Source organism: Triturus cristatus, chromosome 10, assembly GCF_964204655.1.
Source record: "Triturus cristatus chromosome 10, aTriCri1.1, whole genome shotgun sequence".
Lineage (NCBI taxonomy): Eukaryota > Metazoa > Chordata > Amphibia > Caudata > Salamandridae > Triturus > Triturus cristatus.
Window position 1 is genome coordinate 1,033,982,791 of NC_140593.1, and position 25,831 is coordinate 1,034,008,621.

The following is a 25,831-nucleotide window of genomic DNA, read 5'->3' on the forward strand; positions in this document are numbered from 1 at the left end:
TTCTCACAGCCGTCTCATCTTCCAGTTCTGTGGCATAGATTCTTGTATCCATTTAGAAAAAGGCCCCAATTTAGAGGTCTACATACCGTCACCGCCTGACCAGTTATTAAGCTCCACGTCTGACAATTGGGACATAATAGAGAAGGAAAGTGACATTAGCACTGGACCAGTGGTGCATAAATGGGGTGCCAGCGTCATTTATGGGGTGGGAAGGAGTTAACGAGGAGCTGCACAACGCCACCTACGGGCTCACAGGAGCAATGCTGAGAATAATATCGGGGTCCAGTCGGGCAACTTGGGGTATTCACAAGATGTGGAATCTACAGTTAGAGTATCCACCCAAAATAACATTAGTGAAAATAAGTAACTTATTTGTATGGCATTAACACAGTCAAAAAGCTTATTTATGTAACTATCACAGTATGCCTTGTAGTTACTTCATCTCATCAACAGAAAACTACCAATTCAGTGTGCATTGTTCCTCTCAATTATGGGTGAACTAGTTTCATTCAGAAATTGTATCTCCTTCTGTGTTCCTAGTAACCACCATCTGTTGTAGCCAGTGCTATGATGTCACGTGGACACAGTGGTACATGCATAAACAATACATGAAGCAATAGTGCTCTTCAGTGCTTTAATTCAATAGCATACTCTTCAGAATCTTACTTTTCCACCACTTACATAATTATTTACGAATGGCTATTGTGCTTGAAATGGTCAGTTTAATCAAGTTAAATGTTAATCAATGGAAAATCCCCAATCCCCAAATGAGAAGCAAACTAAAACTTTCTGTATAATTACCAACTGTGGCAGATTATGAAACTGCCAAACTAAACACCTTTACAAATATTCACTAATGAAAAAGGGACAGCCCACACCTAAAGGGGCCTATCGTACCCAATGAAATAGAATTCACACCTGCGCGCAAGCACTTTAGCAGCTGATGTGCAGTTCCCTGGGCTGTGTATTCAGTATTTGCACTGCAGACCATCTGCCCCTAGAAGCCAGTGTTCCTGATTGCCAGCCCCTCTGCCAAGATCTCCACAGCTGCCACAATGGGAAGTGTGCTGGAAAGTTGTTGTCACTCCCAATGTTGCCTGTCTCTCCATTCCGTTGGCCATTTAACTGAATCCCAGGCTCTCCGCCATCTTTCGCATCTTTACTGAGTCTTGTGAATTGGATTCTGTACTGAGATTCCTGTTTTACCATATTCAGCCCATTCCCCAGAAATGGGAGGCATATGATCAGGAAATGTTTCTTCTTTGCTGGCAGTGACAGTCCCACACTCTAGGTCATATTATCAAAGGACTTCATTAGTTGCCAGCAGTGGTCTTTTGAAGCCTACATCACATAAAAGAAAACGTCCACGTAGTGTAAGGCCCCCTCCATTCCAGCCTCACACATGCAGCTGTATTCTCGAAACACACTGAAGCTCTCAAAGTGTGGACATATCAGACACCCCAATTGCAAAAAAGAATTCCCATGAGAAAAGAAGAATTGACTCTTGACTGCACCCCCTAATAATGGGTTGCTTTTGGGATGAACTGGACGCGAATTTAATGCCACCTGTGACTACCTGGGCATTTCTTGCTATTCTTTGCATTAAGTCCTTGGTGGTTTGAAAGGACACATAGGTCACTAAACAAACCTCTTTGTGTATGTAGTGAGTCTCATAATTTCCCTCTGGGAACAAAAATGCTGTATCATGCAGAATTCACATCTGTCCTGTGGCATTTGCCCCGAAGGTGAAGCCTTGACATCTTTCACTGGAGGAAGGCTAAAGCTTCTGTTACTCTTCTAAGTTCCTCACTTAGCCGATCTCAAATTGAAACCAACAGGACTCTTTTAGCTCACTATAAGGAATAAGAAATCTCCCAGCAAACCCTTGAAATAACAATTTAGCGTCTTCATTTTCTGGTTTTGAATATTCTGTTTCCTTCTCAACTCTTCCTGTGATGGAGGAGTCCTTATCATCGAATTTGACTGTCCCATAATACGTGTCACCTTGCCTCTGCCCTCACTTTCCCTTAGGGTGTCTGCATCACTACACCTACACTCGTCAAATTTGCATCCATTGCCTAACTTGAAATTCAACCTGCCAATTTACCTTTCTTTTAGTTTGTTTATTCCAAAGTCTTCTTGTTGTGTGCCCACCCACAAGAAGGGGTCATGTCATATTGGCTGGTTAGTTTGTCTCTCTCTGGCCTCTTGCATTTGATAACTTTCCATTCCAGTCCCGTGGGGTCATGATACTTCTATTTATGCCTGGTCTTAATAGTACCAGCTCTTTCCTTTGGGCCTGTTTTTGAATATCTTGTTGCTAAGCCAAGAGATCCTCTGTTAAGTATAGTTGTTTCATATTCACAATAGTGGCCCTAATTCCATCCCTCAAATGTTCATTTCTTATTGACCTGGGCGGTGTATGTCTTGAGTGTTTCTTCTCTAAGTCTACCCTTGTCCCCTTGCCTGTGAATACACGTTTTCTGCCCATTTCCAGGTAGCAACTCAAATATTCAAAAATAATCTAACCATACAACTTTATCCCCTAACATCCAGGACCCATGTGCCACAGGCTTGAAGGCTGCTTCATCCGAGACAGGTGCTGTCTCTCCTAGTATGGATTTCAAAAATTTCCAAATGCTCCATGTCATGGCTCCACAGGATTAGGTAAAATTGCCTCATCCTGCTCTTTCACTAGGTCATTTTTATCCGCTGTGTTTGCACACACAGCACTGGTTACTGTGCTCTCTAAATTTTCTAAGTCCACCAAGAAAGGAGCACCTTCACTTTTTAGGTTTCGCCTGCATAGTGCTTTCGCTGTGCTTGAGGAATCTATTGTTTTAAATATAAACTTAAAAGGGACTTACATCCCACCTCCTCTGTTTCCTGGCTTCTTACTGGTTCCTGTGCATGCTACTTATTTTTCCTCCATTTCTATTTGGCTTCAGCATATTTTCCTGCATTTACCAATGCGTGTTCCTCGTTTGCTTCTCTTATCAGTTTCCCGTAGTCAAAATACTGTTAACCTCCTCTTCGGTGGAACTATGTTTTCATAAAGTTTTGCCACTTTTTGCTTTTTACTCTTGCGGCATATTTATAGAACAATTTATCACCCTTACGAAGTTTAACTGATTTGCATAGAATCGCAGGATGTTGGGCAATGGAGACTCGAACCGGGATCTCCAACTTTTGAGTCAGCAGCTCTGGCCACTGGCCACATCCTCTCCACTCCGGTGTTATTTGTCAGGGAGCTCTTTCCTTCTCCCAGAGACTGACTGATAAAAACAGCTCTTTATTAATCACATAGGCAAAACTGATGCATAACCAATGCTGCTTATTTTTGATGTACGTATCGATCCTGCCATCCTGCCTTATCTTTATCTCTGCTACCCTTTTCTTTTTGTAGACTGCTTCCTCTCTCTCTGGCTCTTCACCCCCTCAATTTCCCTCCAACCCTCATCCTTTGCTTCCATCCTCTTCTTTTTCTCCAGTAGCATTTCCTTCCTGCAAAATTCTTATTTGTAGAGACCACCTGGGGGCAAGTCACTACCCCTCCTAGTGTGGTCCTTGTGGTCCCTTGAATAGACAGGGCATGGGTAGAGCCTGATGACAATGTCACGGACAGGCAAATTGCTAGAAATGTCCTCTCAGTGTTTACCTTGAGAATAAATGAATATGGTGTATCGATAATTTACATGAAGCCTTTGGGACATCGAGGTTTGTCACTACGACATACTGGCCATTAGAATTGAATTACCTCTCGTCCGTCGTCTTGGATGCAGTCCTCATGCATGATATTTTTCTTTTCTGGCAGAACCAATTCCCTAGCTGAAACTCAAAAAGTTCCCCCAAGATGGCCCCCGTTACCCATGAGCCACCATAAAAGGAAGGAACAAACAAAGCCCTTCCTTTTCCCATACCACACCAAAAGACAAAAGAAAACAGTAAATGGTCAACTGCCGTGGCCGGGGGGAGGGCAGTACTCAGGACTGCATCTGGGAAGACCAGGACTCAGAGTAATGAAGATTACCGGTAAGTAACCGGGGCATTAACGGACAGACTTTTGAATAGAACTGGCCCAGGTAGAAACATGGCCTATCTACTTTCTGTTTGCCAAAATGTAATGTTGATGTGTTAATATGTCCTCATGCAGATGTTTTGTAAAAAGAACAAACTTGCCACATTTAGTTGCATTACATATTGCGATAAATTGTTGATCCTAAACGAAACACCTAAGGAACTGAAATTCAGTTTTACTGTAATGCGATTCCACTGACAAGTGCACTCTTCATCAGCAAACTTAGAAGCAGCACAACACTTTTACACTGTGTAAAGTTCATAAGGCAGGCATTAGGTAGGGCGTGAAACAAAAACGGCTTGCAACTTGGGCACGACAGAGAGATCTTGTTATTGAAGAAAATAATTTGCAAACAGAAAGGTCATCTTAAATGGAAGTTTTTTTACTTTAAGGCAATTCAAGCAAACAAGAATTCCACTACTGATCAACAAAAGAAATAAACTGTATTAGCACATGCATGTTTTAATGTATACATGCATTAGTACATGCTGTTGTGTAGTAACTATACCATCAATTTACAAGCTAATAATGGAAGTTAATATCGTTTTTTAGCCTGCCTAGTGGGCTGTACTGGCCATTAAAGGCCCACTTCAGCGTTAAGGGCCCAAGCTGAATACAAGCGCCTTTGACAAGGGAGCGGGCCTTTAATGGCTGGTATCGTCGTACTACAGTGGGCTATAAAGCTATTTGAATGGTGGAATGTTGAGAGCTCCATTGAAGACAATGGAGAAAAACAGCGGCCCATATGAACTGGTACAGGCCCACTGCACTCAACAATTTAAAGTTCTAATAAACAGCTTCTGCCTTTTTCTGCCTCTCCAAAATGTATGCAGCGGGCAGGGAAAAGGCAGAGGCTGTGCTGTGCTGCACGGCATACCGCAGCCTTTCCCCTCCCTCTTCCCTATCTCGGAGTTACCTAAGCTTCAGGAGGAGGGAGGGGGGGGGGGTGCTGCTCAGCTCCTGGGTCTCTCTAGCTTGGCTGAACTACAAAAAGCAGTTCAACCAAGCCGGGGAGAACCAGGGGCTGACTTCAGCCCCTTTTTACAGCTCTTGCTGTGAATATTCAAAAGCTAACAGTCGTGGCCCTGCAAGGGGCTGTTAGCTGTGGAACATTCACAGCAACAGCTGGGAACACAGGCTTTACAGAGCCTGAGGGGATTTCAACCCTCTTGGCCTCAGTGAGACCTTTCTTTTACTAATCAGAACATTGTGCCCTGATAGGGCTGAATGTTCTAATAGCTTTATAGCGTGCCATAGCTGTGCTATAATGGCTATTAAAGGCCCGCTCCCTTGTTATAGGCCCTCGCCTTTGGTCCCGGCCTTAACGCTGGAGCATGCTTTTAATGGCCGGTATAGCCCGCCACGGGCTATAAAGATATAGTATCGAAGGAAGGCAAGACAGACTATGAGCTTCATCTTTTTTACTGAAGACCTGGTTTACAGAGGCACACAAGTGTCTGAGCCCCAATGTCAGTTTGGTTAACACGATTGTAGAGAGTGAAAAGAACAAAGTCTGATTTAAAGGAATAGCAAACACAATATTTTTTAAGTTTGAGTTTATTAAAGGATAAGAGAAAAAGAAGAAACAGCAATATAATAATATAACAAAGCCTTATTTAACAAAAGGATGAAATAGAAATAGGCAAAAATATTCTTATCACACTATATAGAAAAGCGAAAATGCCTCATATAAGGCAATAAAGAGGGGAAGGGAGAATGATCGAATATATAAAACAATTGAGGATAACAAGCAAATGAAGTAAAAATAATTAGGATTGTAAGCATAATGGTAAATGAAGGTAAAAAATATAATAACTAAACAATCTATGGTAAATAACTAATTAACCATCTAGAAATGAGAAGACAGGGAAAAATTAAGGTGGTTTCTGTACATCGTCTGATCCATTTTTAGAAGCAACATTCAAAGAGGCAGTTAAGGATAAATATGTTGTCAAGGGAAGCCATAAAAGGTCTCTTTTAATGGCCAAGGATATGGGAGAGACATAATTAGTATCCAGCCGGTGATGAAAACAGACTGCATTCCACCAAGAGCGGAAAGTAACTTTATCAGCTTGTTTCCAGTTAGAGGTGATTAAGTGAAATGCGATAGCTAATAGTAAATATAAAAGCTTAACACTCAGTCGGGATTGAGGCCAGTGGGAGGAGAGGGTACCCAGGAAGATGTGAGTGAAGGAAAAGGGGATGTGGACGTTAAAAATGTTCTGAATTTGGGACCAAACAAGTTTCCAAAATTGAAGAATTGGCGGGCATTCAAATAACATATGTTTTAAATCAGCAGTAGGGCAAGGGCAGGACCAACATATAGAGGGTGTGGGGGGGCGCTAGAGGGCGCACAGCGGAATGGCTGCCTCCTGAGACAGCTCCGCCGGACGGGGGAAACAAATGGCGCAACAGGCGTGATCAGAGAGGCGCCGCTGCTCAAAAACGACACCGCGGCGGTCGGATATCGGCCTCCACCTGTGGCCAGTGCGGTGACCGCCCGAGCGGACCGGTAGCCCCGAAAATGCAATGTTAAGCGCTCCGCTGGGGGTGCATCTAACGACTGGCAAGATGGCGGCGCCCAGGAGGCCGAGGGCGCGATGGTGTCGAGAGCCGCTATGACTTCTACAGCGGGCTGCCACCGGGAATTGAAACAACAGCATTGACTGCCGCCTCCACGGGCTGGACTAGCGCTGGGAGCCTGGAGGCTCCGTGGCGGTGTGCGACCCGGAGGGGGATGCGACGCGAGGTGGCGGCTGCGGCCGGGAGAGAACGCCCCGCGATGGGGACGACGATGGAGCCTGAAGATGGTGCGAAATCGGCTCGGGAAGCCGCTGCGCGCTGCCCGCCCGCCTGAGCTGGGGGTGAGTGCTGACCCTATGGCTGCGATGAAACTGCACAATTAGAGGAAACTGGCTTCGCGCTGAGCTGCTGACGAGGCAACTGAGGACTAGCGCGACTGCTGGGGGTGCTGTCCTGGGACTGCCGGCTCGATCGGTCAACACTGCACGGAGGTACCTGGAGGGTTCCGTGCTGGCCTGGCGCGAGTGAGGTGACGGCCGCCCCTGCCTGCAAACAGCCATCTCCCTGAACCGCAAGCGAGGCCCGGAGGTCGACTGAGCTCCCGGGCTGTACGAATCACGCTGCACTCGTGCGTCCAGCCCCCCATTGCTCACCGACCAGGCGAGGAAGGCTCAGCGTGATCTGGCTGCCATCGAGGCTGGGCAGACTCGGAGAGGTGTGGGCAGTGTGAGGTGCGGAGGTGGAGACGCGATCGCCCGGGGAGCTGGGAGGAGCTTTGCGACTGGTGCCCTGCTGAACTGGAGCTCATCACATTTGCGGGAGTGCCGCTGCCGCCTGGCGAATCTGTGAACCGGGTCCCCGGGTGACCGACGGAGGAAGGCCGCGAGATGGGGAAACCGGAAAAGACGCAAACCAAACTCCCATTCGAAACCAAGCGTCAGACCAAGGGCGCTGCGGCGATGTCGGACGCAGCCATGGAGGCTGGAGAGGCGGCACCCCCAGGCATGGAAGGAGCTCCGAGGGCCATCCAGCAAAGCCTGCAGGACATCCATTGCAAACTGGACACCATCACGCTGCGTGTTGACAACATGGCGGCTAAGCTGGATGGGCACGGTGAGAGGCTGGCGGAGGCGGAGACCCGCATTGGGGCGGTGGAGGATGTCTCGCAAACCACGGCCAAAAAGTGTGCAGAGACCGAGAGACTGCTGGAGGTGCTAAAAAACAAGACGGAGGACTTAGAGGCGCGATCACGACGCAATAACATGAGAATCACGGGGGTTCCGGAGTCCACCAACACTGGCCGGATGGAAACATATGTCGAGGAGCTGATTCGCGGCGTTCTTGGCGGCGTTCTTGGCACGGAGCAACTCTCCCTGATGTTCCTGATTGAAAGAGCGCATCGGTCGCTTGCCCCGATGCCGAAACCCGGGGCGCCCCCGCGTCCAATAGTTGCCAGGGTCCTAAACTATAGGGACCGCGCTGCCATCCTCAGACTAGCGCGAGAAAAAAAGCAGCTCACACACCAGGGCAATACTCTGGAATTCTATCCGGACTTCACAGTCGCAGTCCAGCAGGCACGGAAGGAGTTCAATCCGGTTAAAAAGAAACTGCGCGACCTTGGTGTTGACTACGCCATGCTCTATCCAGCTAGGCTTCGTATAACGCATGGGGGCCGTGCAACGCTGTGTCACACGCCTCAGGCGGCACACGAACTCACACGAACTCGTCAAAAAAATCGGAGCCAAGCGCAAAGAGAGGCAGAGAACTGATCAGGCTGCGGACACCGACTAGTGGATTGCAACAGAGAGCTGCCCGGAGGACGGCGGCGGTGCTGCCCATCATGAGACGCTTCTGCAGCCCCGACGAGGAGGCCAGTGTGGGTCGGCGTGAATGGCGGTGACAACTCTGGACTGTGGGAGACTGAACGTGCGAGGGCCACGAACAGGACTGCCCAAGCCCACGCCCTGCTGATAACTGGTAACTCTAATGATACTCCAGCCCTGGTGGGACTAAGGTAGCTTTTGACTGTGGGCTACTGAGGAGGTAATGCTATAACAAGCTGGGGCCCACCTAGTGGTAAACATTGACGCTCTGTGTTGCGGTAGCGTGCAGCCCATGGGAATGGGAGATAACAGAATAGATGGGTAGCTGGAGAAATGGGCTCTGGTGGCTGGGCTGGGACCCGGGTACAAGTGACAGCACTGGGAGGGATAGATACTAGTTGGCTGGGGGCTGGATAATGTCCATCGAACAGCGGGAAAGTGATGCTGCGGGGTGGCTGGCATGGATAGATAATGTGGTCGCTGTGGGCCATGGGGTGGGACGTGAGGATGCCTGCACAGACATGGGGCCTTTCGGGCGCCGCATCATAATCTGTCCCCGTCCACGTCCATTGAGTTGGATGGAGAAGTGTGCTCTAGGCGGTCCCCCGAAGCGGGTGATCCCCGAACTCAGTTCATTTAATGTTCGTTTTCAACTGTGGGGTGTGTCTTTGGCATGATTGGGGTGCTGAAGTGGGTGGGGGGCGGTGGGATGGGGTTGGGAAGTTGATATGTTGGTCACTGTGCATGAGACGCATCGCTGAAATCCAAGTACTATTGGGGAGGAACACCGGGGTCCTTCCATGCCTAGATGGTCACTGGGGCGCGCTCACTAACTGCGGGTTGAATGGTGCAATAATATCAGTACTGGAACATGGCTGAGAAAAGGTTAGGAGCTGGGTGCCTCCGACTGCTCACGTGGAATGTGCGGGGCTCGGCAACCCCAAGAAAATTAGGCAAACACTGGCATACCTAGACAGGCTGCGCATTGACATTGCACTCATACAGGAGACTCACTGTGCACCGACACACCAAGTCAGTGTGGGACGGAGGTGGGCTGAATCGGTGCATCACTCTTCGTACTCATCATATGCACGGGGGGTACTGGTACTGGTTAGAAAGGGACTAAAATATGCGATAGACACGGTTGAGATGGATGACATGGGGCGCTTTGTCATTCTAACAGGCCTCCTGCGGGGACAGAGACTGGCTGTTGTGAATGTATATGGGCCTAATGTGGATGACCCGCAGTTCTACCACTCACTGTGGGGTAAATTGCGTGATCTGCAAACCCCTCACGTTATCTGTGGAGGAGACTTTAATCTAGCGCTCTGTGATGACATGGACAGATCGGGAGCGACAACGGAACCTCACAGATGCGCTCTGCGTGTCCTACAGGACATAATGGTGGACAGGGGACTTACTGACATTTGGAGAAGTAGATACCCAGAGGGAAGAGAAGCCACCCATGTAGCTGCGGCGCACGGTAGCTGGTCCCGCATAGATTACTGGCTGGTGACTGGGGGTATTGCCTTATGGACACGGAAGGTTCGACATCTGCCTAGAACACTATCGGATCACAGCCCGGTGCTCCTTTCCCTGGAACTCCCGAACTATACGCCACCTCCTTTCAGTTGGAGATTTAACGCTAAAGCGCTACTAGATCCCATATACGTCGATACCATCGGGCAGGCGGTGCAGGAGTATTTTGCTAACAATGCGCCTACTACAGACGACCCGGGCGTACTCTGGGAGGCATTTAAGGCCACCATACGCGGCGTCTGTATAAGCACAAACGCTGGTATCCTTAAAGACATACGGCAACAGCTTCAGGCAAGGGAGGAAAAGCTACGAAATTTGGAACGGGACTATGAGAACACACAAAACGTACAGATACTAGGGGATATTAGAAAAACACTTTCCGAATTCCAGAGCTTCGCGGAAGACGAAATTAAGTATACAGCGAAAAGACAGGTAGCGAGGGCCTATGGGGAGGGTGGTAGACCGGGCAGGCACCTGGCGGCTAACATATGTGAAGGGCGTGCCCCGCAGAACATACAGATGATTCGAGGTCAGCAGGGAGAGAGGAAGTATGGAGAACAAGAAATACTGGGTGAGTTCGTGGCCACATATGGAGCGATGTACGCCTCCAGGCCAACGGCCACTACGGCGGAAATCGTAGAGTATCTAGATGATGTGGCGATAGCGTGGCTGTCAGACACGCACCGAGAATACCTATCTCTGCCTCTCACGGTAGAAGAGGTCACGGAGGTGATTAGGTCGCTGCCGAATGGTAAGGCTCCAGGCCCAGATGGGTTCACATGTGAATTTTATAAGGCCTTTGTGGACCAGCTGGCCCCTCGTCTGGTGGAGATGTATGGTAATGCCCACGAGCAGCAGCGCCTGCCGCCCACCCTACGGGAAGCATTACTGTTGGCGCTGCTCAAACCGCAAAAGGATCCGGAGCTCTGTGACTCGTACAGACCCTTATCCCTTATAAATATGGACAATAAGATCCTGGCCAAACTGCTTGCTGCCCGACTTAACCCTTTGATGCCCAACCTGATCCTGCCCGATCAATCTGGGTTCATACCGTCGCGCTCCACTGCACACAATACTCGAACACTGTTCACGCTCTCGCACTATCTAACACCCGAGACAAAGGCGGCGGCGGTCTTCTTGGACGCGGCCAAGGCCTTTGATTCATTGGAGTGGACCTATCTGAATGCGGTGCTGCGACGGATGGGCTTTCCGCCCATGTTCCTCCAATGGATACAATTATCATATGACACACCAGTGGCACGGGTGCGGGTGAATAACTATATTTCAGACTCCATCGACATTCGGAGGGGGATGAGGCAGGGATGCCCCCTGTCCCCTCTCCTGTTTGCGTTGGCGTTAGAGCCCCTAGCGTGCAAAATCAGGCAGGGGCATCACTACTCGGCTCTGCAGTTTCCGCAACGGCCGCTGCACATATCGTTGTATGCCGACGATATGTTGCTATATGTGAGGGACCCAAGAGACAACTTGAACCCGTTATTGAGGGAATATATTAAATTTGCGCGCCACTCCGGTGTCACTATAAATTGGACCAAGTCCATGATCATTCCCTTGACGGACAGCACGCAGCCGCACCCCATGGACTACCCTATGGAGTGGAAGACTGACCCGATAAAATATTTGGGTGTGTGGTATCACAGAGACCCAGAAATTGTGATCCGGACTAACTATGGGAGGGCAATCGATGCATTAGAGGAGAAAGTGGGGAGATGGATCCAATTGCCTCTGTCTCTGGCAGATCGCATTGCCATTGTCAAAATGGTAGTGCTGCCTAAGCTACTCTACCTTTTCAATAACATCCCCATCCACCCTCCAGCAGAGGTATTTCGACGTATTACCTCGATGGTCCTCCGGCTCATCTGGGCGGGAAAGACGGCTAGGGTTGAGATGCGGACACTTACATTGCCGTACAGCCGGGGAGGGTTCGGAGTTCCCGATTTTTTACTTTATTACCTCTGTGCGCAAGCGCAATATGCGCATTTTTGGTACCACAAAGTCCCATTTCTCACCCATACTGCAATCGAAGAAGGGGACGCTCTGCCAATCCCGCTCGAAGCGGTTATAACCCATCGCAGGCCTCCCTTACACAAGAAAGACATTAACACTATAGATGCCACGAACAAAGCATGGCATACTATGGGCAGGAAAGCTAATAAACTACCGCTGTATGCCCCGGCGCTCCGGCTTCAATGGCATCCGGAAATTTCAGTCACGCAAGAGGAAGTGGGTTTGGAATTGCTGCGCCAGGTGGGCATCGACACGCTGGGGGATTTGTACGAAGATGGGACTTTTAAAACGCTAGATCAATTGACATTCATTAGTAATATGACTGTACTGTTCCGATTTAACTATCACAGGCTGCAAAAAGCTGTGAAGCAGCTGTACCCAACATATCCGGCGGAACCTCCGGAATTGACCGCTTTGCAGTGGCTAATCACCACACCCGCGGCCAAGCACCTGGTATCTACACTGTATACGAAAATCCAAGCAGACATAGCGGCAAATACGAACGCCTCCATGGAGAAGTGGAATGGCTGCTTAGACACTCCGCTAACAGAGGATGAATGGGCTACTGCCTGTACATTAACTGGCATGTTGACACCTAATGGCAATCTCCGCATCCTACATTTCAAATACCTACACCAGACGTATTATACGCCTGCCAGGCTACACAGATATGGGCTGCGGGAGGATTCTAGATGTGGGCGCTGTGGTGCAGAGGGGGCAGACTTCATTCATCTGGCATGGTCGTGCGGGGCAATTGGGGAATACTGGGTACAAGTGACGCAGCTGCTTGGGGCTATGGTGGGCAGTGAGGTGTGCTGTGAGGCCAAAACCTGTTTGCTGGGACTGCTGCCTGGGCTTAGGGCCTTAAAACGTAGATTCTGTATGATAGCTTTGCTAATGGCTAAAAGGAGGGTCTCGCTCTGCTGGAATGGCAGGCAGATCCCGAAACCTAAAGAATGGCTTGCGGATTTAACGTACTGTAGAGATACCCTAAGGACCTATGAAGAAGAACTTCCTACCAGATCGAAGCCAAGAGACTACTGGGCGTACCTAACCCAATATTTGCAGTTGCATCAAGGGAACTAACCGCTGTTATTACATGTGATAAGGGGCGGTGGGCGTGGGGGGCCTCTGTTTAGGAATGGAACAGCAAGAATTGGACGACGGATGCTGTTGTACTGTGACCGTAATGTTATGGTTGTATTTGATTGTACACAATTAAAATGCTAATAAAAAAATAAATTAAAAAAACATATAGAGGGTGGGTCTGATGAAAAAGATGCTAAAAGCATCGGGGAAAATAATATTCGATGATAAATGAAAAAAAGGGTTTGTGTGGTATTAAGGGCCCTGGAGGTTTTTGAATTTTAGACCATAACTTATCCCAGGTAGAAATTGGCCATTCCTGTGACAAATCCTTTTCCCACGCTAATTTAACCTTAGATTTGAGTCTATCTGAGGAGTATTGGAAAGATTTGTATAAAGTGGATGCTGAAGGAGAATTATCTAATATTGAGGACAGATTTTTGTACAAGGTAGGGAAGTCATTAGTATTAGGTAAAGTTTTAAGATATTGGATGAGAGAAGGATAAAGAAGATTATATTGTGATCGAGAGGATGAAGGCAGGGAAAATTGGGATTGGCGATCAGAAAAAGTAAGAGGTTGATTATCTGATATGAGTTGGGAGATCCAACTTAAACCTTTAGAGTGCCAAGATTTCCAGTATAGAGAACGATTACGAATCCGTAAAGATTTATTATGCCAAATAGGTTGGTGACGAGTGGAGCTAATAGAGGGATAGGAGGAAGACAGTATAGGAATCAAAAGTTTACGGGAGTGGGATATGATGGGAGAGCGGAGAGAAGCTGTGTTAGAAGTGAAGGTTAAAATATCTCAAAAGTCGAAGGGAGCAAAATAAATATTTTCTATTTTTAACCGAAGTTGAGGGTATAAGGGAAGATCCGTAGATATCCATCGAGCAGCTTGTTTTAATGAGAAAGCGAGATGGTAAGTTTTGAAATCAGGAAACTGAAGACCTTCATGAGGTCTGTCTTTCTTTAGAGAGGATAAGGCTATGCGAGAACATTTACCTTTCCATAAAACTTTTTGGAGGAGAGAGTCAATTTTCTTACTCGGGAATATGAATAGGAATCATGGAGATGATATATAATATAAGAGGGGAGAGCATCATCTTAATGGAGTCTAGGCGACCCCACCACGAAAGAAATAGGGATGCCAGTGGGTAATGGAGTCATTCAGTTTTTTAATAATATATTCGAAATTGAACTTTGAAGTGTCAGATAGTGAAGGAGCAAACCATAGGCCTAATTATTTGATTTTAAGTGGTTGCCAAGAGAATCCAGAATGTTCAAAAAGGTGTTTTTGACATAGAGCATTTAAAGGCAAAATTTCACATTTATCAACATTGAGTCGGTAACCAGAGATTTTAGAGAAGGCGGACACTTGATGAAGGAAAGTAGGAAGGGAGGATTGAGGATCGGAACAATATAAAAGAATGTCATCAGCATAAACTGACAGTTTAACCTGATGAGGGCCAAAGTGAAAACCGGTGATGCAATCATCCTGTTTAATCTTAGTTAAAAAGAGTTCCACAGCTATAACAAATAATAACGGAGAAAGGGGGCAACCCTATCTGACTCCCCTATGCAATGAAAAATAATTAGAAGTCGTACCATTAACAAATACTGACGTTTGGGGATTGGAATATTATAAAGAAATTAAAGCAAGTAATTTAGGAGGAAAACCATTTTAAGGCATGAAACATGAAATCCTAATTCTATCAAATGCTTTCTCAGCATCTAAGGAAATCGCGGCTAGAGGGTGATCTAAGGAAGAGGCTTTACTTAAACATTTAAAAACACTCGCGAGTTGTCAGAAGCAAGTCGTCCTTTAACAAAACCTGATTGTTCCGGGCCAATGAGATTGGGTAAGATGGGATCCATACAAAGAGCCAAAATCTTTGCAAAGATTTTATAATCTGTATTGACCAAAGAAATAGGTTGATAATTCTTACATAGAGAAAGATCTTTATCTTCTTTAGGAATTAGGGAAATCAATGCTTCCTGAAATGTACCAGGTGAAGAGCCAGTGTCAAGAAAAGATTGAAATAAAAGTAAAAGATGAGGTAAAAGAATTTTCACAAATTGATGATAAAATTAAATGGTAATGCCATCTGGGCCAGGAGCTTTCCCACGACGCAGAGTGGAGACAACATGGGTCATTTCTGCTAGTGAAATATCAGCTTCCAGAGGTCCAAAATCAATATGACTGGAAGAAGGAAAAGGGATGGATTGAAAGTAAGAAAGATCAGGCGAATCATGTAGAGATTCAGGAGTGTAGAGATCCTTATAAAAGGAAACAACTCGTTCAACATTTCTTTATCCTTGAATAGAGTAACACTGGCAGGGCCTTGTAAAGATTCTATTTTTGTTCGTTCCTTTTTCACTTTGAAATAATAAGCCCGGAGCTTTCCCATTTCGTTTTGACCCCCATAATAACGAGAACTACTTTTCAATAAATATTTAGAGGCAGCATCAGTAGATAATCTGTTAAAAGTAAATTTAGCGTCAATGAGATCTTTCAAAGAGGACTCAGTGTTGGAATGATAATATGTATATTCAAGTTGTTCAATTTTATTAAGTAGTTGAGAGGATTGGGCTTCTGTGGATTTTTTCTTCTGAGAGACAATGTTTATGATGAAACCTCTGGCATCAGCCTTAAAGGAATCCCACACCATTACAGGGTGAGAATCCGGGGTATTATGGATAGTAAAAAATTCGGAGGCAAAAGAATTGAAATTTTGACAAAAATAGGATCGAGGAGTAAGGAATTAATAAATCGCCATCTTCCTGGGTGTGGAAAAAAGGGGATAAGATCAACATCTATGAGTACAGGGGACATGGCCCGAGATTTGAATAGAGACAATTTCAGAATGAAAGGCAGGTTGTGCCAGGGATTTACTTAGAAAAAGATAATACGGGATTGGGAGTGACATGAGGGTGAGTAGAAACGATATTCTCTAAGGTCAGGGTGACATAATCTCCAAATGTCTACCAAAGCTTTATGACGAACAGTGTAGGTAAACTGTGAATGCGTTTTGGAAAGGAGAAACTTAACTTTAGAATGTCTGTCTAAAATGGGATCGAAGACTTGATTGCAATCACCACCAAATATAATATAGTCATCTTCGTATGAAAGTAATTTGTCAGATACATTAGACCAAGAAACCTTCTCAACCCCCGTGACGGCATAAACATTAAAAAAGAACTAGAGGAATCTTTTCAATAAGAAGTTTAACAATCACCCAGTGACCTTCAGCATCACGTTCTTGATGAACAATGGAAACATGTAATTTTTTCTGGCATAAAATCAAAACTAAATTTTTCTTACCCATAGCAGGAGAGTTAAACACATGTCCCACCCAGCATCGTTTCAGTTTTAAAGCTTATTCTTCAGGAATATGGGATTCCTGGATTAAAGCAATATCAGTTTTAACTTGGCTAGATGAGATAACACCCGTTGCCTTTTAATAGGATTATTTAATCCTTTAACGTTCCAGGTAGTAACCCGAAATGTGACTTAATGAAAAAAGAAATATGATCAAATATTATGCTTACAAGAATGGGAATTAAAATTAGTTGAAAGATATAGAGGAGAATAGAGGAAATAGGATAGAGAAATTGTGTTAGGAAAAAGAACAAGAGAAAGAAAAAAGAAAAAGAAAAAAGTGAAACAAAAAGAAGGAAGAAAAAGTAACGAGGGAAGGAAATGAGAAAGAACAAAAGGAGAAAGGAGAAGGTAGCGAAACAAGAGACAGTACATGTCATTCAGAAGACGACTGAAAAACATACCTACAGATACAAAATGAAAAAGGGAATGAGGACAGCAGCGAAACTCCACCGAACACCGCATGAACTACAGTCAAGACTCCCAACATGACAGGAGGGTCAATATGGGATGGAATTGGTGAAATAAAACAACTGTATGTAAAAGAAAGAGAATTAATAAAAGGAGACATAATTATTTGGGGAAGAAAAATATGAGGGAACCATATAAAAGAAAACACATTAAAGCATAACAGAAATATGAACGAAACAACAGTCAATGCAATACCGAGACGAAAAAACAACTACAAAACATGAGGGAAATATATTAATTAAGAGGGTCTTGAAGTGTCCATAACATCGGCTCCATGGCGACAAAGGAATTCTTGTAGAGCAGCTGGATCTTCAAACATTGTAGTCTGTTCTTTGGAAGTAACCTTGGAGAAGCAAGGATGAAGGAGTCCAAATATGGCGTTAATAGCACGTAGCTGAGGACGAAGGTCAAGAAACTTCTTCCGATGGTCTGCCATAACTTTAGCGACATCTTGAGAAAAATATAGACGATTACTTACCAAAAAATGTGTTTTTTTGATTTGGCAGCGGACAAGACTTATAGGAGATCCGTTTGTTGTAGAAATAGCATAATAACACCACGAGGCTTTGCAGATATTTTAGGACCAAGTCTGTGTGCTCTTTGGATGTTGAGAGAAGAAGTAGCAAGTAAGTCAATGAGTTTAGGCAAAAAAGATTGAAAAAAGGCAGTTGGATTGGATCCTTCAATGTGCTCAGGAAGACCATAAAGTCTAAGGTTGTTTCTGCGATTACGATTTTCCAAATCTTCCGCCGGTCTCTAAAGTAGGGATATATCAGACTCCAAGGAAGAGATACAAGAGCAGGAAGCCTGGAGATATTCAGTTGTTTGTTCCACAATGAGCACACGCAAATCTAATGAAGACCATTTATCGTGCAAAAATTGCTAGTCTCCTCCATAAAGGGTTTAAAAGCATGAATTTCTTCAAGGATTATTTCCATGGAGGCAGAAGAAGAAGCTCCTGGAGAAGGAGGGTCCTTTTTTGGACGTTTGGTAGAAATTGCTGGTAATTTGCTTGAGATGTGAGTTTTAGTAACAGTGCCGGAAGAAGGGTCAGGTTTCTGCGAAGGTAGGTCCTCCATTTTGTTAAAATTGGAGTTAGAGTCTGAATCTGAGCACACGGCTGGCGTAGTGGAGGCAGTAAGTTTAAGGTTCTGCAATTTCCCCATAAAAATACAGTGGAGTATAGTGAAGAAGAGACCAAACTCTTAATGATGAAGTTGAAGATCTTTAAAATAGTATATAGATCTGATGAAACACAAGAGCCAGAGATATGGAAGTCAAAATAGCCTCATTGAAGGAATGTGAAGGAGCTCAAAAAAGCTAAGAAGCCGCTAAGCCCATAAAAGTAGTAGGGTTTTGAGTAATTGTTCACATCAAGCGAAGTACAAAATGGTGGCTGTTTAGTGAGGTGGCATTCCACAGGTAGCACAAATTATAGGGAGAGGCAGAAGCCGCATCACTCCAGTAAGTAAATGAGTGAAAAGAGTCTCCCTCGTTGTGCAAAAAGAATAAAAGACAATGTTTTATGAGGCGGTGGCCAGATTATGAGAAAAACCTCGTGAGGCTCGGAGGGCGCGAAGGAGAGAAAAACAAAATGGCGTCTGGTACATAACAAGCCGAGTCACGCCGTGAAAGATTGCCAAAATTGGTGAAAAACGGCAAAAAAAAGTCTATGAGCTCACCGCAGCATGAGGCAGAGATATCCGGTCTTGGAAAGTGAAAATGAAGGTTATTTCTTGCCAAAACGTCTGATATCGGGAGCCAGTGGTGTGCAGAGCTCTGCAACTACGTGGCCATCTTGTTGGCGTGTAAGCCACGCGCCCCCTCACCGCGGATCTTTAAGAGCAAATAAAATGGCGAGAAAGATTGCACCCAGGAAGTAAAAGTGTTCCTAGAATTGAGCGATAAAGGACTGTTTGCTGTTAATGCCAAGCCTTTACATGATTGAAAAGATGTAATTTAATCTTAAAGACAATGAGTATCAGGGAATCAGTTATGAATATTTGTGATTCATACTGCTGGATGGTATCTAGTTTGTTGTTCACTTTACTAGATATGTGGACTTTTTTGCCGATCTTTTGTAGTCCCTATACCATACACTACCTCTATTCCAATGCGTCTCCATTCTGCAGATGTATCTTGTTTCTTTAGGATCCTCCAATCTATTATGTATCCTTGTTTGTTATTTTTGTTTTTTAATTTAAAGCTTTTAATGCTGAATAAGTTAATTTATGTGACATCGATATATCTATTATGGACTACTATACTTCTTTTTTTTAAAGCATGCGTATATAATGGTAAATATGTAATTGGATATATTTTCCAATAAAATCACAATGTTGTAAAAGAAAAAGTAATAATGAGGAATCGGTGATAACCATAACCCGGTGAACCTATATGTGTTTTAGGCATTGTTCTAATACCTGCAACTTCTCAACTGACCGCTAAAGACGTTCATTACAGGCTACAGGCATCAAAAGCCAGTTGCATCATTGCCAGTGATACTTTGGCACGCGCCATAGACTCTGTTGTTTCAGATTGCCATTTTTTGAAGACCAAGATAATTGTGCCTGAAGGCCACCAAAAGGGATGGTTAAACTTTAAAGACTTATTCAAGTAAGTGTACTTTTATGTTATCATCTGTTTTTCTTTGATCAGTGAAAGTCACCGCTTTATGTATTATGACTGAATATGTATGGGAAAATCTAAATGGTGTGGGGGTGCTGTTAAATCACTAAGCAAAAAAAATATTGGGATGCGAATCAGGAACCAAAGAAATTATCCAAAAAACCACCTGGTAACAAGCAAAGGGTGAAGCCAAATTATAAGAATGGTGTAGTTTCTTGTGTACTAGATCTTTTTAACAATGCCCTACAAAATACGCCATTGCCTAACATTAACACAATAATTGATATACTCATAGGACAAAAAGATCGCCTGAAGCCTCTATTATGACACCTTTTGATAGCCCCATTCATCCTCCAATCATATTGGCATAGCACCCTCTTTGCACATAAATGTGGAAGAACCTGTGACAGCTATGAGTACCTGCAGCCCATATACATATTACCGATAGCCTCTCACCATGAAAGTCCACTTACCAGAAAGCTTTTCCTATGAGAAAATGCCCCTGGATTGGTTGGGATTCTTGTGTAATATTTGTAAACCTTATTTGCGTTCTCAAATGTATGTTTAAGTCACTTTGCTAAGCAAAGGTTATGGAGCAATCTCAACCAGCTGAGATTCAATCTTGAGGGAGAAGGATGCATTTCAGAATGTCTCTCTTTATCAAAGTTTTAGAGGTAATCATTTTATATACTAAACATATGTTCGATAAAGTGTGGTTCGTTGTATCTCCACTATTATTTCTGTTGGTAATATCAACCCAATACATTACTTTTTCACAATGATACTTCTTCCTGCTACTCATAATTCCATTCAGGGGTATCTAAAATAATTAAAAGAGGACTTTTGTGTGAAGCAATATTTATGTGGCCTTCTCTTGATCAAGGTACAATGTGCAACAGTATTTTTGCTATTGAATAAGTGAATAAGTGGATTAAGGGCCATGCTGCAGTTGTTCAGAGCAGTGCCACCTCCCTCTGCTTATTCTTTGGGTCGCACAGATTCAGTTGGAGCTCCACGAAGGATTCATGTGACCCCCACCCCACCTTTCGCTAGCACTGCCCCATGTATCACTGTTTTTTGCTGTATACCTTGCCAGTTATACAGGGATCGGCAACGGCTCCTGATTCCACATTGATTCTGATGTCAGATCTGACTTCAGCATGCTCGCCAACTACCTCTTGATAACAGGTAACTATAGGCCAGCTTATAACTTTAGGGTCCTTGGAAGAGGCCCTACCTGATCCCTTGTCCTGGTGACAGTACTCAAACAGGCCCCCGTATCAGGACAACAACAAGGATACAGACCAGCTTCTTCAGGCTCAGTACACAGGCAGCAACCTCTACTTATACTTACCAAATTCTTGTGCCATCGACTCTTCACCTGAAACTGAACTCAACTTCCATTTGGATCGCCCAATAGACGAGAGTACCTACTTTGTAATAGTAGTTTGCATGGCTGCAGGGATCCTGAACTTTCACAAACAAGATCGATACAAATTACAAGATCAATACAAATTACCCCCTCATAGGTCCTCCTTGTCACAGTCATTACATAATGAGGCGGTCCCGCCTCCCGACAAACACTCTAACACGTTAGTATTTTTTTTATTTCAATAGAATAAAGGACCCTCCCACCCGCCTCCATGCCTGCTTGTTTTTCTGTCTGTCGACAGGGAAGCGTGTGCACTGTTTTTTTGCTGTGTTTTGTGTTTTTCTTATTATGCTTTGTGTGCTCGACATCTCACCTGCATGGGCGCTGTGTGTTAGCTGTGTTCTTCTGCACTGCCCGTGGCTGTGCTCCACGTGGGTGTGATTGGCTGGGACGGGGAGCATTTACAGCCGATCGAGTGCTGAGTAGTTTCTAGCAGCACACGGAACCCGGCTGCCATGTCCTCTATGTGTACAGCTGGGGGGGGGGGGGGTAGGTGGCAGCCCGTCTTGAAGCTTTCCAAGTCTCATTGCTTGTGCCTTTGACGCTTCATAAAAATTATCGGTATCCTGTGACAATTGTGCTCTTAGCACGGCTCACTTCCTGCTTGGCTTGCTGGCTGCCTGTGTGGTTCCTCTGGTTCCTGCTTTCACCTGTTTCTGGTGTCTGGTGCACAAATGCATTTTAGGCATAAGGCCATTCCACCCTAGTTCAACTGATCTCTTCTGAGCTCTGTAGTAGCGCTGGTTTGGGCCTGGGTGGCACCTAGATGGGAGACCCCCTGGAATGCCAGGTGCTGTAGGCTCACACGCTTTTTGCTTCCAGGTTCTTCTTCAAGACTGTTCCTGTTGGTGCGCCTCACACTGAATAAGACGGTTGTGGGCTGTTGCTGGGTGTATGGTCTACTCCCCTGACTGGTTGTCTGTGCGGGGTCTTTTCCCTGCTCTCCTTGTTTGGGACATCCTGGAGTGTACTGGCGCGTTGTAATTGCCCTGTGTATTCCCGCCTTTTTTGTGCTTCGGTCTTCATCTGACTGTTCTGTCTCCCGCTGCCTCTGTTTTTGGTATGCGGGGCTGTGCAACTTATGCCCATCACTTGATGGTCCTCCTTGAGATTTTTGGGCCTCGTGCCATCCCTCCCTGCCAGCTCCTGCTCTCATTTTGTAAGCTGGCTCTCGCCTCGTTGGTGCTGGGTTGGGAGCTGTCTGGGGTTCTCAGGTGCTGTGGGATTGCCAGCAGCTTTCCTGTCTTTAAAGCCTGGGTGACTCTGCCCCTATGCAGGGGTTTGGTGGTGTTGGCACAGTTTTTCTCAGCTGTTTTTTCTATTCTACGTGCTGTGGTGGCAGGGCTTTGATGCCTGTGGCCTACCCGTGGTGTCTGGTGCCTGTGAGGGAGTTGTTGCTCCGTCAGTTCCCATTTGGTAGTCCTCCGTTGTTTGGGGGCGAATTGCGCTATGGCCTTGCCACCTTGAACGCTCCTGATCTTGTCTGTCCTCAGACGTTGCGCAGGGTATGGCCTGGTTCGTGACTGGATGGGAGACCACTGAGGAATACCTGTTGCTGTAGGCTGTAAGTGTTCCGCTTGAGCCTGACTTGATTTGTGGTGTTGGCTCAGGGATTCTCTGTTTTTTTTTGCCTGTGGTTTTACCTATGGTACCAGGTGGGGAAGTTGTTTTTCGTTTGCCCATTGGTTGGCTTTGGGCTCCTTGGTTTGTGGACGCGTGGCTCTTGGTCCTCTTCTGTCTGTTTGGGGCTCCTGGTCGGGGTTCCATGTCTGCCATTCTCTTCTGGCTCCCACTTCTGAGGTTTCTGGGTATCTGCCAGTTGTGACTGGCCTGGTGCTAGCTGCTCTTTACGTTTTCCTGGTTTGATGGTCCTGTTTGTTCCGTCTTGTGGTGTCATTCCTCAGACAGAGTTGTCATGTTGGCACTCTTCTTTCTGGCTCCGGGCGGTTTGGGGCATCCCCATTTCCTTGGGCATGCGCTGCCGGTTAGCTTTGTTCTCAGTGTTGGCGGCGCTGCTCCCCTCCTCGGCTGTCGCCGTTTTGCCTCTGGTGTTGGAGTTCTGGTGTGCTCCTTCGTTCTCTTCTTGTTCCATTTTTCTTCTGGGCCCTTTCGTGCTTCAGTTGATCACTTTTGCAGTTGGTTGTTCCACTGGTCCTGGAGGCATTTCCCTCCACTTTTGACTTGGTGGTTGTTTTTGATGTATTTGTCCCTGTAGCCGGCCTGTCATTCTGCGTCTCTGTCTCTGTCTCTCTCTCTCGCTCTCTCTCTCTCCCTCTTTCTCTCTACTGTTTCAGCCTTCCTGTAGTTGTTTTTCGGTCTGTTGTCTGTTCCTCACCCATTCTGTTGGTAGAGGCCTCGTTTTGCTTGGGCAGTTGGGTTCGTACTGTTTCTTGCTGTGATTTTCCTGGACCGTTTTCAGTTTCTCAACGGGTTGTTCACTTTTTGGGGGGACATTTCTGGCCTTCCTGCAGGGTCTGTTGAGAGTTCTCTTGTCCCCACAGTTGGCTCCTCCTCAAGATCGTTGGAGGTCCTGGGATTGTTGACTTCCACTTCTGTGGTGGTTCCTGGGGCTGTTTTCCTTCTGCCCTCTTTCTTCCTTTTTCTTTTGTCCCATTGGGATCTTGCCCTTGGGGTTTTGTTTGATTGATTGATGTGAAACTTATATAGCGCAGCTATCGCCCTACGGGCATCCTGGCGCTTTTGACTGAGGGACAGCATCAGAAGGAGACAGAAGGAGGTTCAGGGAAACCTGCCTAGATTAAGCTTTAGGATATAACCAGGTCTTAAGTCCCTTGCGAAATTCAAGTAAGGAATTACACTGTCGCAAGTTCGCGGGGAGCTTGTTCCACAAGCTGGAGGCCACTGTGCTGAAGGCTCTTCCGCCCACCCTAGTGCGCTTAAATCTCGGAACCACCAGTAGACCAGCTGTGGAAGAGCGAAGTTGCCTACTTGGTAGGTAGCAAGCGAAGTTATCCTGTAGGGGGGCTGGGCCTAGTCCATGTACTGCCCTAAAAGTTAGGCACAAGGACTTAAAAATGACCCTTTCCCTCACAGGGAGCCAATGTAAGTCCCTTAGTGCTCTGGTGGACGAAGAGAAACGTCGCCTATCAAGCACTAGTTTGGCTGCGGCTGACTGAATCCTCTGCAATCCTTGGAGGATATACTGCGGAGCCCCCAGATAAAGGGAGTTGCAGTAATCAAGTCTGCTTAATACCGTGCTGCGTACCACTGTAGCTCGCGACTCCCTAGGGAGCAGAGGTAGAATATTCCGAAGCAGCCGCAGCAGGGCAAAGCAGACATTGGCAGTCTTGCTTGCCTGGGATACCATCTGGAGGTCGTCGTCGATGATCACCCCGAGATTACGAACCTTCCTGACTGGTATGAGGGGTCCTTCCTCCGGTGTGAGACAGAAATCAGAAGGGAGGTGTTTTGGAATCCTGAATGGCGTACCGAAGACCACCTCGGTTTTACCACTATTAAACTGGAGGGAGTTCCTTCTGAGCCAATCCGTAGTCTGGTTCATGCATTGATGGAAGCGGTCCATGGATAGTGCATCATCCCCTTCTAAAGAAAAGGCCAACTGCGTGTCGTCAGCGTAGTTCACCAAGCTGACTCCGAAAGATTTTATTAACGGGAACAGGGGCCGCAGGTAGATGTTAAAAAGGATGGGACTAATTGCGGACCCCTGCGGCACCCCGTACGCAACTGGAGACCTGCTAGAGGAGAACGGTGCCAAGGTAACTACCTGCTGTCTGTCTTCTAGGTAGGATTGAAACCATTGCAGCGTTCTACCCTTTGTTTCCCCTGTTGCTCCCCTCCTGCTCTGGTTTAGGATTTGGGTTGGTGGCTGTTTGTTCCCACCTAGGTGTGGAGGGGTCGGTTCCACCTCCCTCCTTTGTTGTTGGTGTTCACTGTTGCCAGTCTGTGTGGTCGAGGGGACCCCTCTGGATATTTTGGTGGCAGTGGGTCTCTGGTCCCTGTGCTGGGGATTTTCCTCTCTTTTTTGGGAGGTGCCTGGTATTTGGGGGGGCACAAGCAATTCCGCTGTTCTGTCCTGGCTCTGTGGTGGTGCTCTTTGGATGTTCGGGGGTGCGTGTGCGCCCCTCACCCTCCTATGCAGTCCCTGTTTTGTTCTTTGGATTTAATGCCTCTTCTGGCATGGGGACTGTTTTATTTTGGGTTCACCTGTGTTCTCATGCCGTGTTGGTTGCTCCGCTGTCTGCCCTGCTGTGTATTGGCGGCTCTTGCATGGCCCTTGTGGGGTCTTTCTTTCTCCTGTTTGGGGGTTCTGTCGTTGGGGCTCTTTGCCTCTTCCATTTTTTGCCCTGTTTCTGTGGTTCTTTTTCTGGGGTTGCTTGTCCTCCATCTTGTTTTCATTCCTTTCCCCTTTTCCAGGGGTGCACCTGTTGGTTGGGACAACTCTGGTGTCTGTATTTTTGTTGGCCCCTTTTTGTTTCCTTCGTTTTTTGTTTCCTCAGTTACTGCTGTTGTCCATCGGGACTGTTGTCCAGTTCCTGGGATTCTCGTCCCCGCTTTGTTTCGGTGTTGTTTTTCCACCTTCTCAATCCATTGCATTTGGTGGCTTGGCTCTTGTGCGTGTTGCATTGGACTCTTGGGAGCTCTTCACTGTTGGCTCCTGTTCTTCAGTGGTTCCATTTGGTTTCTTCTGTTGCATCTTCTGCTGCAACGGGTGTTCCTTTTATGCAGTGGTGTGTTGTACATGGGGTTAATCAGTTGCGGGGGCTCTGGTTATACCTCTCGCATTTTTGGGGGATGTTAATGTTGCTTCAGCTTTTCCCTCTTGGCTCCCCTGTTGGCTGTTTTTTGTCTGCTTCTCGAGGCTT

The 25,831-nt window shown here is 46.2% G+C and overlaps 1 protein-coding gene across 3 annotated transcripts in view; it reads left to right on the forward strand.

Moving 5' to 3' along the window:
• The window catches only part of LOC146796482 (acyl-coenzyme A synthetase ACSM3, mitochondrial-like), a 441,567-nt gene that overhangs the window by 130,874 nt on the left and 284,862 nt on the right, over nucleotides 1-25,831 (forward strand). For all 3 annotated transcript variants that reach the window (XM_085629083.1, XM_085629084.1, XM_085629082.1), the window contains one exon: nucleotides 19,336-19,543. In XM_085629083.1, coding sequence (XP_085485209.1) covers nucleotides 19,336-19,543 — 208 coding nt within the window. The remainder of the gene's footprint in view (nucleotides 1-19,335; nucleotides 19,544-25,831) is intronic.